We start from the raw sequence: 18,457 nt of genomic DNA on the forward strand, positions 1-18,457 counted from the left end.
AACTGCGCCGAGCACTTGACTTTATGCAGGAAGCCAGACAGTGGGACATTGTACAAAAAGTCAGCACATGATTGCAGCGTCCAGGCAGCTCCGGTTCGAGCATATGCCTTGAGTTGCACATAGCTCCACGATCCATCACACACACACACACACACACACACACACACACACACACACACACACACACACACACACACACACACACACACACACACACACGCTTTTAACACACCATCGTAGCGATGGCGATGTTTCAGGTGACTGATCAGGTTCGAAGTATTAGGGAGCGCTGGATTTGTGAAGAACTCCCCTCTTCCTAAACCACTAATACCACAGTACTGGCAAAACGGGAGGAGCCAAGAGAAAAACAAGCGCCCCTCATCCCAATCCACCCACACCGCAGTATTTTTTTCTTTTTTTTTACCCAAAAAATATATTGTATATTATCGGGGCTATTAATACTGGTATCGGGTTTATCGGGATGACGTCATAATTCCTAATATCGGACCGATATTACAATTACATTGTCTGATTTTTAAAGAATTGATTTGCAAATTATGGTGGAAAATAAGTATTTGGTCAATAACAAAAGTTCATCTCAATACTTTGTTATATACCTTTTGTTGGCAATGACAGAGGTCAAACGTTTTCTGTAAGTCTTCACAAGGTTTTCACACACTGTTGCTGGTATTTTGGCCCATTCCTCCATGCAGATCTCCTCTAGAGCAGTGATGTTTTGGGGCTGTCGCTGGGCAACACAGACTTTCAACTCCCTCCAAAGATTTTCTATGGGGTTGAGATCTGGAGACTAGCTAGGCCACTCTAGGACCTTGAAATGCTTCTTACGAAGCCACTCCTTCGTTGCCCGGGCGGTGTGTTTGGGATCATTGTCATGCTGAAAGACCCAGCCACGTTTCATCTTCAATGCCCTTGCTGATGGAAGGAGGTTGTCACTCAAAATCTCACGATACGGCCCCATTCATTCTTTCCTTTACACGGATCAGTCGTCCTGGTCCCTTTGCAGACAAACAGCCCCAAAGCATGATGTTTCCACCCCCATGTTTCACAGTAGGTATGGTGTTCTTTGGATGCAACTCAGCATTCTTTCTCCTCCAAACACGTCTAGTTGAGTTTTTACCAAAAAGTTCTATTTTGGTTTCATCTGACCATATGACATTCTCCCAATCCTCTTCTGGATCATCTAAATGCTCTCTAGCAAACTTCAGACAGGCCTGGACATGTACTGGCTTAAGCAGGGGGACACGTCTGGCACTGCAGGATTTGAGTCCCTGGCGGCGTAGTGTGTTACTGATGGTAGCCTTTGTTACTTTGGTCCCAGTTCTCTGCAGGTCATTGACTAGGTCCCCCCCGTGTGGTTCTGGGATTTTTGCTCACCGTTCTTGTGATCATTTTGACCCCACGGGGTGAGATCTTGCGTGGAGCCCCAGATCGAGGGAGATTATCAGTGGTCTTGTATGTCTTCCATTTTCTAATAATTGCTCCCACAGTTGATTTCTTCACACCAAGCTGCTTACCTATTGCAGATTCAGTCTTCCCAGCCTGGTGCAGGTCTACAATTTTGTTTCTGGTGTCCTTTGACAGCTCTTTGGTCTTGGCCATAGTGGAGTTTGGAGTGTGACTGTTTGAGGTTGTGGACACGACAGGTGTCTTTTATACTGATAAGGAGTTCAAACAGGTGCCATTAATACAGTTAACAAGTGGAGGACAGAGGAGGCTCTTAAAGAAGAAGTTACAGGTCTGTGAGAGCCAGAAATCTTGTTTGTTTGTAGGTGACCAAATACTTATTTTACCAAGGAATTTACCAATTAATTCATTAAAAATCCTACAATATGATTTCCTGGATTCTTTCCCCTCATTCTCTCTCTCATAGTTGAAGTGTACCTAGGATGAAAATTACAGGCCTCTCTCATCTTTTTAAGTGGGAGAACTTGCACGATTGGTGGCTGACTAAATACTTTTTTGCCCCACTGTATGTCACACTGTAGGACCTCGAGAAACGATACTTCGAGATTTCTGGATGTACAACATGTAGAATTCTTGAGAATAAAGTTGACTTTGACATCAAAGTGGGCTTGAGCCCCTGCCCTTTTTCTTCCTCCAGAGAAAGTTTTTCTTTTAAAAAAAGAAAAAAAGGATATATATCTACTGCGCACAGTTTCCAAACATATATTAATTGAATACAAAAATAAAAATATCAGGTCGGGAGATTAGACTGTGAAGTTACGATGCTCTCTCTACCCTCCCTCCCTCCCTCCACGTCTCGCGCACAGCGGTGTGGACATCCGCAGTCACTTCAGACAGACAGACAGGTAGCAGCACCTCCCACTTTACTGTCCCAGGTTATGCCGGCTTTTCTTGGCTTGTCTGAAGGTGAGTGGTGATGAACAAATGACTAAACTGCCAGTGTCTCAAGTTTACAGCTAATTAGCCAGAAGACAAAAACAAATATAGTTCATTTAGGTAGGCAAATGGATAAGTTAGCTCAAGGTTTAGCTATGGTATTTATCATGGGCATACAGGCTAATGTACTGTACTTAAGGGGAGACACCAGGGCCGTCCCTCCCTACAGGAAGATCACGCAGACTGCGTGGGGCCTCACCTTGCGGAGGGGGCCTCACCTGAGACGCAAATGCGGCACACCTATGTGCTTATGCGGCGCAATTAGTGTTGCGCGGCACGGTTCCGGCGCTGCGAGGCTCCACTAGTGTTAAATGCAGATTAGCTTAGATGAATTCAGACATGGTAGTAAAATGAACACCATTTATATATGTTTTTTGGAAGTTTTCTTTCCATTAGAGTGAAAGAAAACATGGAAGCAAAATAGACCAAAATAACAAAATGTATAGTAGGCCTACATGAAAAAACGATATTTTTGCCTGTAATGTCCTGCCTTAAACAGTAACTTCATAATTTTGATTGGTGGCTGCTCATTTAATAACTATTACTTTGACTAGTTTGTTATCTGCTCTTGTGCTTAGTGAATACTAAAGAAGGCCATTGTCTCTGTGTAAAGCCCCTGTCACACTGTCCCGAAGTTGACACCCGATGGACACACGAATATGGAATTGTGAATTTCGCACGAAGATGGCCCCGAACCACACACGAAGGCAACATTTACATTACATTTAAGACATACAACTGCAACGAAAGTAACAAAAACAATGATGTTACAGTCAGTGGTGGTTCTAGACCAATTTGACTGGGGGGGCCACTGGGGGGCCAGTTATTTTCTGAGGGGGGCACAATAAATGCAGGACGAAAAAGAGAACTAGACAGTATGAAGTAATTGCGCATAAGAAAACAATGAAATACAGTTATTGGTATTTGTTTCAGTACACTTATTTATTTCAGATAGATCTTATAGTTATTACTGTTAGCTTCAGCTTAAGTTATAGTGCAATGTTTGCACTAACACCATATTTATATAAAAATAAAGGCAATGAACAAGTTACATCTCTACTTTACATAAGGGTGTCTGCACAATCTCACATTACAGCAACAAAATCCTGCGGTTTTTGGCAAACCGAGTACCAGAAAATATACATTAAAAAAAACAAAAAAACAACAACTTTTCATTGTTAGGGGGGCCACAGGGGGGTCAGAGGTCAGTGTTAGGGGGCACTGGCCCCCCTGGCCCCCCCTAGAACCGCCCCTGGTTACAGTACTATGATACTGTACTGATATCTTCAGACTTTGTTCTTTATTTTATCCGTCTTTATATGTAGAAAATATTACGTTTTCTCCGTAATGTTGTTTCCATATCAACAACAACTTCCTGTCAACTCTCCTTCAAAATAATATATTATATCCTTTTCAGTTTCACAGAACACAAATTGGGTTATTTACATAATATGTTTACATGATTTGGTTGTGCAATAAAACAACCAGATGGACACACGATAAAGGAAATGTTCAAATTCGGCTCTGATCGTAGCAACATCGGGCTATTCGTGAGGGCATCTTAAGCCATCGTATGACCGCCGGCGGAGTTTCTCAACAACTTCGTGAGCGGTGGGAAAATCTTTGGCATGCCAAAAAATTGCCGAAGGACCTTGCAAAGGTTAATTTTCGTGTTGAATTTGTGTGTCAATTTTGCCCTTCGTAAGGCCATCGTGAGGGCATGTTGTTATCATCGGTGCCATCGGGCATTCGCCCCGATCAGAGTGACGGCCCGTCCACACTACAGCGTCGACAGCATCGGAAGCGTAGACAACTCCAATCTGCCCATTCACTTTGAATGGGGTGACGTCACGTTGCCTCGCTTTTTCGCCGAACTGAATTGTGGGTAGCAGAGCGGTCCGTCTCCGCAGAAGTTGAACAATGTTCAACTTCTGATGCCGGAGACGCCGGAGTAGCCAGCGCCAGCCAATCAAATCCCGTTTATGAAAATCTGACAGCTCAAGCCGTAGCCAATCAAACCGCGTCTAAGCTGGGAGAGATATCCCGCCGTTCATTTCTATATTTAAAAAAAAGTTGGAGGAGAAACTAACTATCGCCGTAGCGAATCACCCGGTTTTGTATGACCAGACCCTCTTCACCTACCGGGATACAAACCGGAGGAACCAGGCATGGAGGGAGGTGGCAGAGACAGTGGGTGAAACTGGTAGGTTTTCGCCTGTTTGGGGAGTTTATATATATATTGCTCCCATAAAATCCGCGGGGTTTTTTGCTTTGTATGTCGGGGGCGGGAGATTCATGTGATTGGTTGTTGTTCGTGTTGCTTGAATAAAATCCCCAAGCTCCAGACACGCCCAGCTCCAAGCTTTTTTTGAAGCTGTAGTGTGGACGCTCCGTGAGGGCGAATGCCCAATGGCACCGATGATAACACGAAGATGACACGATTCGACAAGATGCCCTCACGAGTGCCTTACGAAGTTGCCGCTCACGAAGTTGCTGCCGGAGCCTGAGAAACTCCACCGATGGCTTAAGATGCCCTCACGAATGGCGCGATGTTGTTATGATCAGAGCCGAATTTGAACATTTCCTTTATCGTGTGTCAATTTCCGGACAGTGTGACAGGGGCTTTAACTGATTATTTTGTAGAATTCTGTTGAGTATTGAACAATTGCGTGAGTGTGAGGGTATTAAAATAAATTGGTCAGTTAGTCAGGGATGTGTATCTATATTTAACTTTTTTTTTTTTTAAACATTTTTTATAAATGATTATGGGAAGTGCCCTTTTTCTCACTTCAGCTCCCACCCCCCAAAATGTCTGTGCATGTGTCTATTGCACAGTTATTAACGGCATACATATATATTGCACATATTGCACCGCGGTATCTCTCCGTGAGACAGCGATGTACAGTGTCCTACAGTGTCCACACACACTACTGCATTGAATAACGCCTTGGATTATCAGAAACAAACAAATGTGATGTGAATGTGTCACACGCGTACCTCACAACATCACAGACACATTGCAGAAGAACACTTATATAAGAGTTACCTAATTGCTGGTTTTCTTTACTTGTCTTGTTTTCCTGATGTATCTGAGAATACATCTGCCTGAAAGTATCCAGCTGTTATAATTATCAAATCGCACCACAGATACAACCACATGTTAGATGATCATTTGATAATTGAGCAGAGAAAACATTTCCCTTCAACCTTATTCTTTTGGAAATCAGCAGATCATCAATCAACAATCAAACGTTGCAGATGTGCCAAACAACCACTTAATAAGATCATTCTATTTAGTGGTTGTCATGTATTCCTGCAGAGAATCCAATCAAAGAATGTATCACAAGATGTGAATAACAACTTAATCAAATGCATGCTTGATTAAACTTATCTGATCTAAACAGTCTTCCAATGATGGCTTTGCTCACAGCAATTGGCAAATCATTCCTGTTTTCTTATTGTGGGCAAGTAAGTCAGATCCTGAGGTGAAACAAGGACAGCTCTTCGGGCGTTGTCATATCACGAATGAATGACCTTTTCCTATTTTTCTTAACATTCATGGCGTACTTGGCAGTCAGTGTAATAGCAACAATGATGCCTTTTACATCAACTCGTGGCACTAATGCAAACTCAAAGTCTAAAGCTTACACTTAATATTTCATCACTAGAATGGCGTAGTTTTGTCTCAAAAAGGTCATTATGTTTGACAAGTTTTTCAATCTGGAAGAAAACAAAGTCTAGATCTTTGTGGCCTCCACTTTGTGGCCTCTTGTGAAACAGATAGAAGGTAATGGGATCATTGCCTTAAACATCATATCAAGTGGCAACTCTGAGGAGAGCCAATTACCAGCGTTTTGCTGATGTTCAGATAAGCTTAACCTTGGTCTCTGCTGGAAGTCACTCTGTGTAACCTCATCCAGAGTCAAAGGTATCGCACATTCAACAAGAGGAAGCTCAAGAAACTGCAATTTATTGGGACAATCACTGAAGTCTGTAAAGGCCAAGAAACATTATTCCCTAGTATGCTCCAAGAAGTGAATCATTACTACAATGTGACAATGCCTTTATCTAAATGTGTTTCATTAATTTATTATTACTGATTAATCCTTTTTATATTTAGGAACACTGTGAAAAAGTACTGCAAATAATAACTTATAAGCTTCAGTGAAAAAAGAAAATGAACCCTGTATCAGGTTAACGCTTATGAGCTCATACAGCTTTCAATTGTCAGTTGTCAAAGCAAGTACACGAACATAGCAGTATTAAAGGGTTGCCAAGAATATCACATCTGTTTTATCTTGGCATTTCATTTCAAGCATTGGAACCAATATGTGCTGCAGATCAACCTTGCATGAAACTTTTATATCCATCCATCCATCTTCTCCCGCTTATCTGTGGTCGGGTCGCGGGGGTAGCAGTTCCAGCAGAGTGCCCCAAACTTTCCTTTCCCTGGCGACATCAACCAGCTCTGACTGGGGGATCCCAAGGCGCTCCCAGGCCAGCGAAGAGATATAATCCCTCCGCCTGGTCCTATGTCTACCCCTTGGACTCTTCCCAGCTGGACATGCCTGGAACACCTCCCTAGGGAGGTGCCCAGGTGAAATCCTTACTAGGTGCCCGAACCACCTGGCTCCTTTCGACACGAAGGAGGAGCGGTTCAACTCCGAGTCCCTCCCGGATGACTGTATTTCTCACCTTATCCCTAAGGGAGACGCCAGCCATCCTGCGGAGAAAACCCATCTCGGCCGCTTGTCGTTATGAAACTTTTCTAACAAAGTATTATTTGCTGTGGCAGCAGGGATGGCAATATTGGTAGTTTTGCCTCTTTGGTCCAAACTGAAAGCGCCTCCAATATAAAGGATTTTATTGTTTTCTTTTTAAATATTTTACGAAGATTCTGCTGTTTTTATTTTAGTTCTTGATCTTTTCAATAGCCTCTATGTCATGTGACAGTGAACCCAAATCAATGAGGCATTTCATGACTAACCTGGGCTATATTTTAGGCCACCTTTTATTTTATATTGATATTGTATTGAACATTTAGAAAGTTTATTGTAATTCTTTTAGCATCATTCCACATACATAGCAGCTTAGCATGGAGGTTTTGAAAATAACATGGGTTTTGTGGCATTCAAACAGTAATTTATTGATGGTCCCGAAGTGAAGCCCTGTGGTCCAGAGTGAGTGCTCGGATGTGAGCTAACCAGCCAATGACTGCTGACAGTCTGTGAAACTGAGTATGAAGACTCTGTAGAATTTCCAACCTAAAACTAACTTCACCACGCTCTTCCTTTGCTGTAATTAGGGTCAAATCAGTGAGGTTTATACAAAGAGCATGTGGACTTTCCCCTCACACTCACCAGAACTCACGGGGTGTTCATTTAGCCACAGAGAATTGGTTTAGTAAGAAAATATGTGACATGCCAAATTCATTCAAACATTGGTCAGTGATATCTTTATCACTGCTTAGCCCTGAAGACAATTTTAAAGTTTGCCATCTATTGTTTTTAAAAGTAGGGCAGCTGTCGTTTCCAAATTAAATAAACGGTTTCTCCCAAAGATTTGGGCTTTTTAGAAACGTGCATTTAGTGGTGTGAGGACGGTGGTAAAGCTAGACTTTAATTTTAAAATGTTCCTGGTTGGAACGCCGCGTTTTTCATTCTGGCGCACGACAGGAGTCTGATCCCGATGTGGTCCTGTCTTTTGTAGTCTGGATGAGGGAATCCTAACTGAAGGGCTTGAATAACGACCACTTGAAAGAGTCTTCAGATAGAAGCTGTCATTATTTCCCTAAAAGGAAGACAGAGGGCACTGGTAGGTGAGGCCACACGCAGTAAGGACAAATCTTCTTTTTATTGCCAAGATTTAAATGTTGAAAGATAAGCCTAAAGTCTGTGTAAATGCAACATGTGGCATTAGTGGAGTAGGCATGTCTGTTTTTCTTATTAACAAGGACTGAATCATTTATTTAGGCAGCTTCCTCCCAACATCCTGGCTCCAGTTAACCAAACTCACCCCTACCCCGGTTTAACTAAGTTTACATCCCATCATAAACATGTCATAATAGATTTAGTAAATCAGAGCTTTTAGCTGGGTGCCGCCGTCTCCGATAACCTACTATTTTTGCTGTACGCAAGTTGATTTTGAGATGTGGACAGTTTATGAAATATCCATCATTTCCACATTATCAGATCATGCATGCCTGCCTGGCATCCAGACTAACCAAGAGTGATGGGGATTCCAACCACATGGCGCTGGGCTGACACTCCAAAAGAGCCCTGCTAGCATCCTCCCAGACCCAACCATCTTTTCAATATAGTTGCTGCTTTTATAGAGTCTCTGTATATTTTTAGAGGAAGAAGTATGACTCACTGGTCAGGTTCGACAGTGTTGTCCTCTTCGCCATGTTTTTCCATCATTAGGATGTGAACATTTGACGTATCCTTTTGGATTTGCAACAATAATGCACCTTTTACATCAGCTGCTGTTCATCATACTAAGTCTGCAGAGCTATTCCTTCTTCGAGGCCTCTCAACGATCAGCTGTCTGTGGAAGGCCCTCCACTGCAGGACTCTCCCATTTCCTTCTGACCCAGTTTCAAAGTTTGCCGGATGCAGTCTTAATTTTGTAAACCCAGTGCACCAAAGCCAAAAATGTGTGATTTATATTGGACCCCATGTGAACTGGAGCTGTAGTCGAGGTATTGGGCTTTCTCGTGTCTTATAACGTGCTTGTGAAATCGGTAAAAAAGAAGATTGTTGTTCATCGTTAAAACACAACAATGATGGTATATGGACTTCTTCAAATGGCACATTTTCACTTGAATTGATCGTGATGAACTGTCATATGATTTTGATTGCTATTTAAAAGTTTCCTAGAACAAACTGCAAGTGATGCTCCAGGAGAGAATCCAATAAACCCGTCTACATGTGATATTAGATGTTTGTTCCCTTTGAGAACCATTCGTATCTGTTATGTGTCAGGGCCATGGCTCAGAGGTTGGCTGGAAGTGTGATGGGGACCCGCAGCCAGGAGAGAAGGCCCTGCAGGATATAAAGGAGAGGAGAGGGCAGGAGAGGAGGCTCCAAGAGATCCAACAGCAGCTGGAGATCCTGGGCCAGGGTCAACATATGACTGTGAGTTCAAAGCAGCTACATTCAGTCTGTCACACAGACACACACACACACACACACACACACACACACACACACACACACACACACACACACACACACACACACACACACACACACACACACACACACACACACACACACACACACACCCCTACATTGTTTGTGTTGTCGTTATGACATGTGTTTGACAAATTATTACAAGTGTACAGCCCATTGTGTCATTCTCACAGAGGGAAGATAAAAGGAAATGAAATATTTGCAGGCCCATACTTTTCCTCCACTTTTCTTCTCTCTTATTGAACCAATAAATTCAACTCTTGTTTTATTTCAAATGCACGGTTTGATTTACATTTGTTTTTAGAGAGGAGATAAATATCTCTGGTCTGATATGAGGGCGAGGACGGTCGTATACTCCACTGATAGCCTTTTGTTCTCCACTGTGTTTCATTGCTTTCTATCATTCTTTTCTGAGATTGGATGTCCGCCCTCTGCAGTGTTCCCTAGAAACCATTGAGATCAGTGTGCTTTAAGGAGCCTCTGCAGAGTTACAGCCACAGAAGTCTTGTTGTTTCCCCCCATAGTCTGTAGCTAAATACACAACACAAGAATGTCCCGAGAACAAAAGCTGGATAGCTCTATTTCTGCTTTCTCTGACATTTATGACTTTATATTTTGTGCGAAAGAGAGGAAAACATTTGAGATTGGTTCGACTTTGTCATTGTCCCAAAGGCGTAGCTTCTCCCCGCCATGCACAACTAAGAACATGTTTGCTTTTTCACAGTGCTGCTACACATTTAAATGCGTTATGCTTAAGTTCACCAACACATCAGTTCTCTCAGCAATGAACCGCAACATGATGCATATATTCCTAATATAAACATAAAAGATGCTTACAAAGAGTGTGGTAATAAAAACTTTAAGTGGCAGCCACACCCTACATCAAACAAGGCACCATGCCAGGCAACAAAACCTATTCCTGGCCCAACTAACTTTTTGCGTTAATTAAGCCTAGCTCTGTTTGAGGAAGCCGTTCTCTCATTATGATCACAAAACATCAAAACCACCAGTGTCTTAACCTATACAGTGAGCTGGTGTCTCACTGTATTTAAAAACTGTCACTCAATGATTGAACCCAGCGAGGGACTGCAATGTAAACAGCACACTCGTTGTGTGTATTTCTTTGTGGCACCGGGCTTGTTTTGTAGTTGGAAAAGATTTATTCGTACGGGATTTGTCTGGGCAACACATCCTCACTCCCAGGTCGGCCTATGTTGACGTTATGTCAAGTCCCCTGCCGGCTTTTTCCAACGCAAGGGGGGGGGGCCTTAGCGTCCATTTTCAACGCAAGGGGGGGGCCCTTAGCGTCCATTTTCAGCTTTCCGGGATGTCCATGTGCTTCTATGGACGCTCATGGAAGCACGGCATTCGTTTGTGTCGACTGCCCTTAAAGGCAATGAGAGCGTCCATTCTCATTGGATAGCAGAGAATTGTACACCCGGAAGTAAATATTCCCCTTACTGACGATTGATTTTACAGTGATATCTGCACTACTCATCTACTAAAAAACACCATATTATCCTTGTTAATTACACAACATTGATTGGTTTAAATTGTGTGCAATGCTTTTGTATTTTTCCCCTTCGATTCGGAGAAACAAATCTTTTTTCGGAGTAAAGGATGGCAGAAGACACTACACTACCCAGAATCCCCAGCTATCGTTTGGACTACACCATAAGCTCTGTTTGACGTCACGTGATCTTCACATTTCTCCCTGCAGAAAAAGAAAACATGGCCGAACTTCGTTTTATTCTGGGTGTAAAATGCCTATTTTAAAGTTAGTTTGGCCATTAAAATGCGTTTTGATGTCATTTGATGCGAGAAATATGAGTTGTTATTTCAGATGATGTGTGCAGTGGATGTACATGATCTTTAGTTTGCTAGTTATTACGAAGATTATTTCAGGAAATTGCGTCCAACGTTTTCATTGTTACCAAGGTGGTTTCTAGGGACGCTGCTATCGATATTATTTCTGTTATGTTGTGTAACTGTTTAATGGTGTTATCTTTATTGCTAACCCCTTCCCCGTCAATGTATAGTGTTGGTCCACAGCGCAAACATATTAGTTTAACAAAATCCGCATCTAAAGATACGTTATTTTCCCCTGTGCAATTCCAGTCTCACATCTCAGAGCACATCGTCATTAACAAATACCGGTAACAGACCGAAAACATTTTAAAAAAATAAAATAATACCTTATTCCGAGTGTGCTTGCTTTTCTCTTTGAAAGTCATCACATAACGGCATTGTAATACACGGTTCGGCTGCATTAAATATTACATATCTGCCGTAGTTCTGTATTTATAGAGCCCTGATGAGAAGACAAACATGAGGAACTGAAAACGTGACGTGGATCATAAATATATCAGCCATTAAACAACATCTTACATTTCTTTTCACACAATACGTCTCCTTGCCGTATCAACACTAATTCGGCTCACTTTTATATTTGATCCAATTGGTAGATAGGCTGTATTTACACCATAAAGGTGCACAGATGATATAAAGAGACACCTGGTGGTTAAAGCATGTTATTGAATTTCATTATTTTTATTATTAGATATTAATAGGATCCCTATAAAGTATATTCATTACTCGTTATTCTCTACTAATAGTTAATTAAAGACTGTATATAATGACTATTTTGCACATCCCTTTCAAGATTTCAAGATTTTCTAAGGTTTATTGACATATCATATAGGCCTACACAACTATGGTGTAGTTCTGCACTGAATGAAAAACTTGGGTTGCAGGTTCCTCAACAGTGCATTACAAGACATCTATCAATATGTGTGCATACCTCCAGCAATGTTAACTATGTTGAAGCACTTATTTTAACTGATATTATACATAATGTACTCTTATAAGATGTATGCAGATATTTCATCTCGGGCCTTGTCAGGTATTGAACAATCAATAAATAAAGAACACAGAATTGTTAAATATAAAACACAGAATTTGTGTGATTATACTAAATGATTTACAAATAAACACCACTGCATATTTAACTGTTACACATGCTGATGTAACGCAAATGTTCCAACTTGGGATCAATAAAGTATATCTTATCTTAAGATGATCGATGGCTACTGCCATATTTGCAAAATGTGCCTCTGAACCTTGACAAGTGCATGTTTCAGGCTTATCAATTAATGTAATGTAATGTAATGTTATCAATTAACAACAGGAGGGGTCACAAACATAAGTCCAGCTGTTAAATAAAGCTCTTCTTACCTTAGCTGGCGTGTGGGTATATATGGGGGGGACGGGGACGCGGTGGACCCGTTCAAATCCAGTTTTGAACAGTCTGCCGTGGTTCCATCCCATTTCAAGTGCTGTTCGAGGCTCGGTAACCCTCGGAGCACACTCTCCAATCACAGAGCTTGAGGACTATCACGGGGTTTGTCAAACAGAGCACATGGTGTAGTCCAAATAGCTGGGGATTCTGGGTAGTGTAGTGTCTTCATTGCCTTTAAGGGCAGTTGACACAAACGAATGCCGTGCTTCCATGAGCGTCCATAGAAGCACATGGACATCCCGGAAAGCTGAAAATGGACGCTAAGGGCCCCCCCCTTGCGTTGAAAATGGACGCTAAGGCCCCCCCCCTTGCGTTGGAAAAAGCCGGCAGGGGACTTGACATAACGTCAACATAGGCCGACCTGGGAGTGAGGATGTGTTGGTCTGGGAGGGCATTCTTGAACAGTTTCACACTGCCCCAGTTTTCTCATAAAGTTGATTTATGTAACGTCCGTAACTCAAATGTCTATGACTATTAGTACCTGACGTTTGTACAATCTGTACAGACTTTGACAAAAGTCCAGAATTTGTTAGAAATAAGTAAAAGAAAATGTTTACGTTGTAGAGCCGATGAACAGTCAGAGGCGGTGTACGCCGTGGGAACGACGTGTAGAGGAGAGGCCCAAGGACTGTCAGAACGGCGGACGATACCCAGGCGTTCCATGGTTGAAAACTCCGCCCTCGCTACTGCAAGCATAGAAGGGTTCAACCGCCGGGCCCTGGCGTAGACTGGGGGACCCTCGGTGGTGACGTGGTGCTCCACCGCATGCTTGGTGGTGAGCGCGGAGAAGGTGGGTAGCGTCAGGTCTGGAAATTCAGCCAACAACCTGAGAGAAATTTCCGCCCCAGACAGCGAGCCCGACAGCCCGTCGTACGCCGCCTTGCCAAGTGTACACACGAGGGAGGAAAACGTCAAGGCATCAACCAAGCGTTTATTTTTAACGTCCACCAGGAGCCGTGAGCACATAAAAAGTCTGCCCCGAGGAGGGGAAAAGAAATGTCTGCCGTCACAAAATCCCATTTGAACCGCTGTCCTCCAATACACAAACACATAGGCCTCACGCCGTACGTGCGAATGGGGCCGCCGTCGTCACGGTCCATGTCCCCCACAAGCGACGTCTTCCCTCGACGCAGGAACAACACTCTGCTGAGCTCCTGTGTCACACAGAAACAAGCTTCCTGAGATTCTTTCGCTGACAAAGAGAAGCCTGCTCGTTCCGCCAACGCTCAGGGCCACTACTGAGCGCCGGCTCCTCCGTTTCCCGGAGGCTTGTAACTGCAGGGAGCAAAACACTTCTTCGCCCTGGCCCCGAACCGCGCGTGGTAAAAACACTCTCCTGTGTCCCCACGCCGGCTTGGCACCGTCACGTCCAGCCACCGTCACGTCCAGCCACCGTCACGTCCAGTCACCGTCACGTCCAGCCACCGTCACGTCCAGCCTCCCCAAGCCTTCTTAACTGTAGAGGGGGCGCCGAGCGTCACAGCTAGCGCCTCTGCACCGGACTGCTGGGTAGCCAGGAAAAAACGGTCGGCCTCTTCAGCCAAGGCCCGGGGCTCCGTAATGGATGTGTTGGCTAGCGCCGTCTGAACCCGGGAAGGCAAGTTGCGCAGGAACGTCTCCATGAAAAAAATCCGGGGATCTTCCCCCCCTAGCAGATTTAGCATTTTCTCCATTAGCTGAGATGGCTTGCTGTCTCCTAGGCCTTGAATGTCAAGCATCTGGCAGGCCCTCTCCTTAGCAGATAAGCTAAATGTCTTAAGGAGAAGGGCCTTAATAGCCTCATATTTGCCATGGTGCGGGGGGTCCGCGATACATCCCACCAACCTGGATGATGTGGAGCTTCCCATCGCTGCTACCACGTGGAAATATTTCAAATCCCCGTTACAGACTTGTCGGCAGGCAAAGTGTGCCTCCACGTGTGTGAACCACGTCGCAGCGGCATGCTCCCAAAACTCCGGCAGCTTTACAAAAACATCGCGATCAGCCATGAGTCTTCGGAAACTCTCACGAAAAACGTCGGGGTCACCAGTGCAGAGCCGATGAACGGGAGACAGGCGGTGTATTCAGAATGGACTTCCACACTTTATTATTCATTAATCAAGAAGACGTGAGTACATGTGCTGCTCTGTGTAACCAGCTAGCATGAATGACGTCCAACCCCGGTACCCTCACTAACGGGTCCGGGTTGCAACACACGCGAATCACACAGTGAATTATATACCAATAATGTGTCACCACAACGTAAACACACAATCATATATTGGATATGAGATTTTTTTCCCTCCAAATTGAAAGTATGCAGCTCTATGTTTAGTCTGGCCTGCTGCTGGAGTGTAGCACCTACAGTAAAAATGGAAAATGTTAAAAGGTTGGTCTTATACTGTAACAGTGACCACAGACTCTCTGCTCTAACTCAGTTTAATTGATTCCAGCGTATGATGTTAAGATTTCAAGTGTTTCTTTCGAGATCTACCTGATTTACCTTTCAGCAGTGATTTGTTAAAACAAACGCTCTGTTTGGTTGGATTCAGATCTAAGAGCTGCTATTCTGTGCGTCATACCGGCTTTTCCTTTCTCTCAATCCAAACAAAACTCTCATTCCAGTGAAATCATCTCCTTGCCAAAGAAGGGTTTTTTTTTCCCTCTCACTGTTAATAATATTTGCCTGAGCAGAAAGGCCTTAGATATCTGTGTTAAGACTTACTCCTCTCTTTAAATAAACAGAACACATTTCCAGAAAAAAAGAGATCACTACGGTTATGTTCAACTGGTAAAGCTAAACTGTTATACTTAACAGCTGATCCGGTGCTACTTTTCCTGAACCCTCATTTGGCTAAACTCCTGGATCCGCTGCTCAAGGAAGGACAACCCAACATTTACAGTAAGGCCGGATGGTTCCAACAGGGCACTCCTTGCTAACATCATTAATCATGCACTCTTTGTCAGTGCACTTTCCCTTGTACATGAGAAATACACAGTATTTTTAAGCTCAAATGTATTTTCACTGACTTCTTCAAAAATATCTTGGCAATGTTTGAACCCTTAAGATCTGCTTGGATGATATTTTATATTAAAAACAATAATAAGTACAGTAAATAATAAACAACTATTATATATTTGTTTAATACAAAATGTTAACATTAAACTTTGTAAAGACATTGACACCCATAAAGTCTAAATGTGTTGGGTTCAGGTCAGGTTTACCATAAAAGAGAAACCCTGAAGAAAAGAGATCTTTCTCTCTCAGCTTGTCCCCCCCTCTTCTCTGCTCTTCATCCCACCTTTGGCTACTGGCTTTTAGCTTTTGGCTTGTCACACTGTCTTCTCTTGTTTGCCACTCTATGATCTCCTGAAATAGAGACAGTATTGTGTATGGTTCTATACAAGTCTCTATGTTTATTGTGTCACTGTGTGGTAGAGACCAAGAAGTGTTTCCACACATGGCCATAGATGTTTATTTTATTAGAAATATAGTATTGTGATATGCGGTAACTATGACCCCCCCCCCCTCTATACACGGCTATAAGAATCATCTGTCCATTGATAAAATGTTACATTTAAAAAAATTTAAATGTAGACTTACCTACAAGCTGCGCTTAACTTAGCACACTATCATGTTGTATCGCCAGAGCTAAGGCTGTTCATAACCTGAACAAACACAACTTTTTATCGTTGGTTTTCATTTAGCATCTCAATCACAACAGCACAGTAAAGTGTTACGGCCCGTCCACACGGCAGCGTGCGTTGCTTCAACGGAGACGCTTCCCATTCACTTTGAATGGGGTGATGTCAGGCTTTGCCAAACTGCATTGTGGTTCCGTCACGTCGCTTTGCCTCTGTTGCTCGCTTCAAAAGTTGAGAAAAGTTCAACTTTTCAAGCTTCGATGGAAGCGTCAGCCAATCAAATCATATGCCAGTACAAGCGCTAGCCAATCAAACCGTGTGCTTGTGTGTACGGGGCGGGAGATTAATGTGATTGGTTGTTGCGATCGTCGCGCGCCAGACACGCCCACCGGCAAGCTTCAACGCACGCTGCCGTGTGGACGTATCCGTACCGTAAGTCACATCCATATTTGTATGTGAAATGAAGGGTTGAAGTTTGAATATTGGAATTCAGCCAGGAATATTATAGATTGGCATTAATATGAAATGTCTCGGGCAAATTATAATCTCTATTATCCGCATTATCTTTCATTTGACAAATTGTGTTTTTGTTTTCTAACCTTGATGCATTTAAGGTGATGAGATCAGTATACTAGAGGAGAAAGTGTTGCAGACTTGCCTTGTGAGTTGGTCTCAACATCTGAAGTGTAATGAATAGAATTCCTTCCTACACTGGTGGAAAACTGGCCCTATTGGTCTCTGGCCGATAAAGTGAGGTATGTGACTGATCTCAGTGACCTTGAAAGCTGAGCAGCCCACACTTGTGGTAAGCCTGCTCTGCACCTTGTACAGGAGCCAATGGGGAGCTGTACAGAGGTGGTCCATTGAAACACAGTTCTGGCTTTGTCAGAATCGTCTCCAAGTGGGAAACTGATATAGAACAGTGAGCAGGAACCTTGATCTTGTACGGAAGGTCAGAGGTTTACCCACTCTACCATTGGTTGTTGGGAGAAGAACAGGACCCCTTCCTGTATAGAGGGCAAACGGAGAACTAAACTCACAGGCAACATTGGTGCCATTCAGGTCCAGAAAAGGAAGAGGAGTGACAAATTACAGTGTTAAGGTCAGAATGGCTGCACTGTAAAGAGTTGCTAAATAGGTCAGTGAACGAGGTTTTACCTAACACTTACTCTCTCTGCACATGGCTGTGTGTGGATACAGGCCAGACTGAGACTGATACAATAAGCCCGCAGGGTCTGGACAGCAGGTGGGAAAGTTACAGCATGGGGAGCAGTTTGAGACATCTGGAGCTATTATGTTGGCATACTGACAATAACCAGAGATATCGTGCTTATGGATTTAGTTGACCCCAACTTTATCTGACTCACTGATTTCAGTGATTGAGTCAGTTAAAAACCGATGTGCCTGGGGCAAAAGCTGTTCTGATCTTTGTAAAATCGTGATAATATTAGTATATTATTTAATAATATGTCAGGTTCATGAGCAGCCACGTCAAATCTGTTTCCTCAATGATGCATTGTTGTTCCGATTCAATCAGAATGTACTCAACTCTGAGCAGCAGGGAAGCATTGCAAAAAGTGATGAAGCAATATTAGGAGGAAAACGTTGAATATGCAGCAGTTTTCGAATGCACTAAAACACAAATTATAAAACTGTGTTATCCTCATGAACAGGCATCGCTTTCTGCTAATTTAATACGTCCCATACATCCGTAATAACTCATTGTTATTTATATCTTAGTAAGTGTTAGGTAAGTTTGTGTATGTATAACATTGGCGCTAGTGTTCTGTTTTTCCATAAAGCTGTCAGAGGCCCCTAACTTTCCTCAACGAGAGTTGTCAGTGTTATGCGAGTCTATAGATTCTCCACCTCCAGCTTGTATTTCACACTTTAATGCCAGAGGATGTATGTTTGGGAGTAG

The 18,457-nt window shown here is 43.1% G+C and overlaps 1 protein-coding gene across 1 annotated transcript in view; it reads left to right on the forward strand.

Annotated features, from left to right (window-relative positions):
* Nucleotides 1–18,457, forward strand: part of fsip1 (fibrous sheath interacting protein 1) — a 46,001-nt gene that overhangs the window by 20,352 nt on the left and 7,192 nt on the right. The window contains exon 6 of the mRNA XM_071201674.1: nucleotides 9,405–9,557. Coding sequence (XP_071057775.1) covers nucleotides 9,405–9,557 — 153 coding nt within the window. The remainder of the gene's footprint in view (nucleotides 1–9,404; nucleotides 9,558–18,457) is intronic.

The sequence above is a fragment of the Pseudochaenichthys georgianus genome, chromosome 22 (genome assembly GCF_902827115.2).
Source record: "Pseudochaenichthys georgianus chromosome 22, fPseGeo1.2, whole genome shotgun sequence".
In the NCBI taxonomy this organism is placed as follows: domain Eukaryota; kingdom Metazoa; phylum Chordata; class Actinopteri; order Perciformes; family Channichthyidae; genus Pseudochaenichthys; species Pseudochaenichthys georgianus.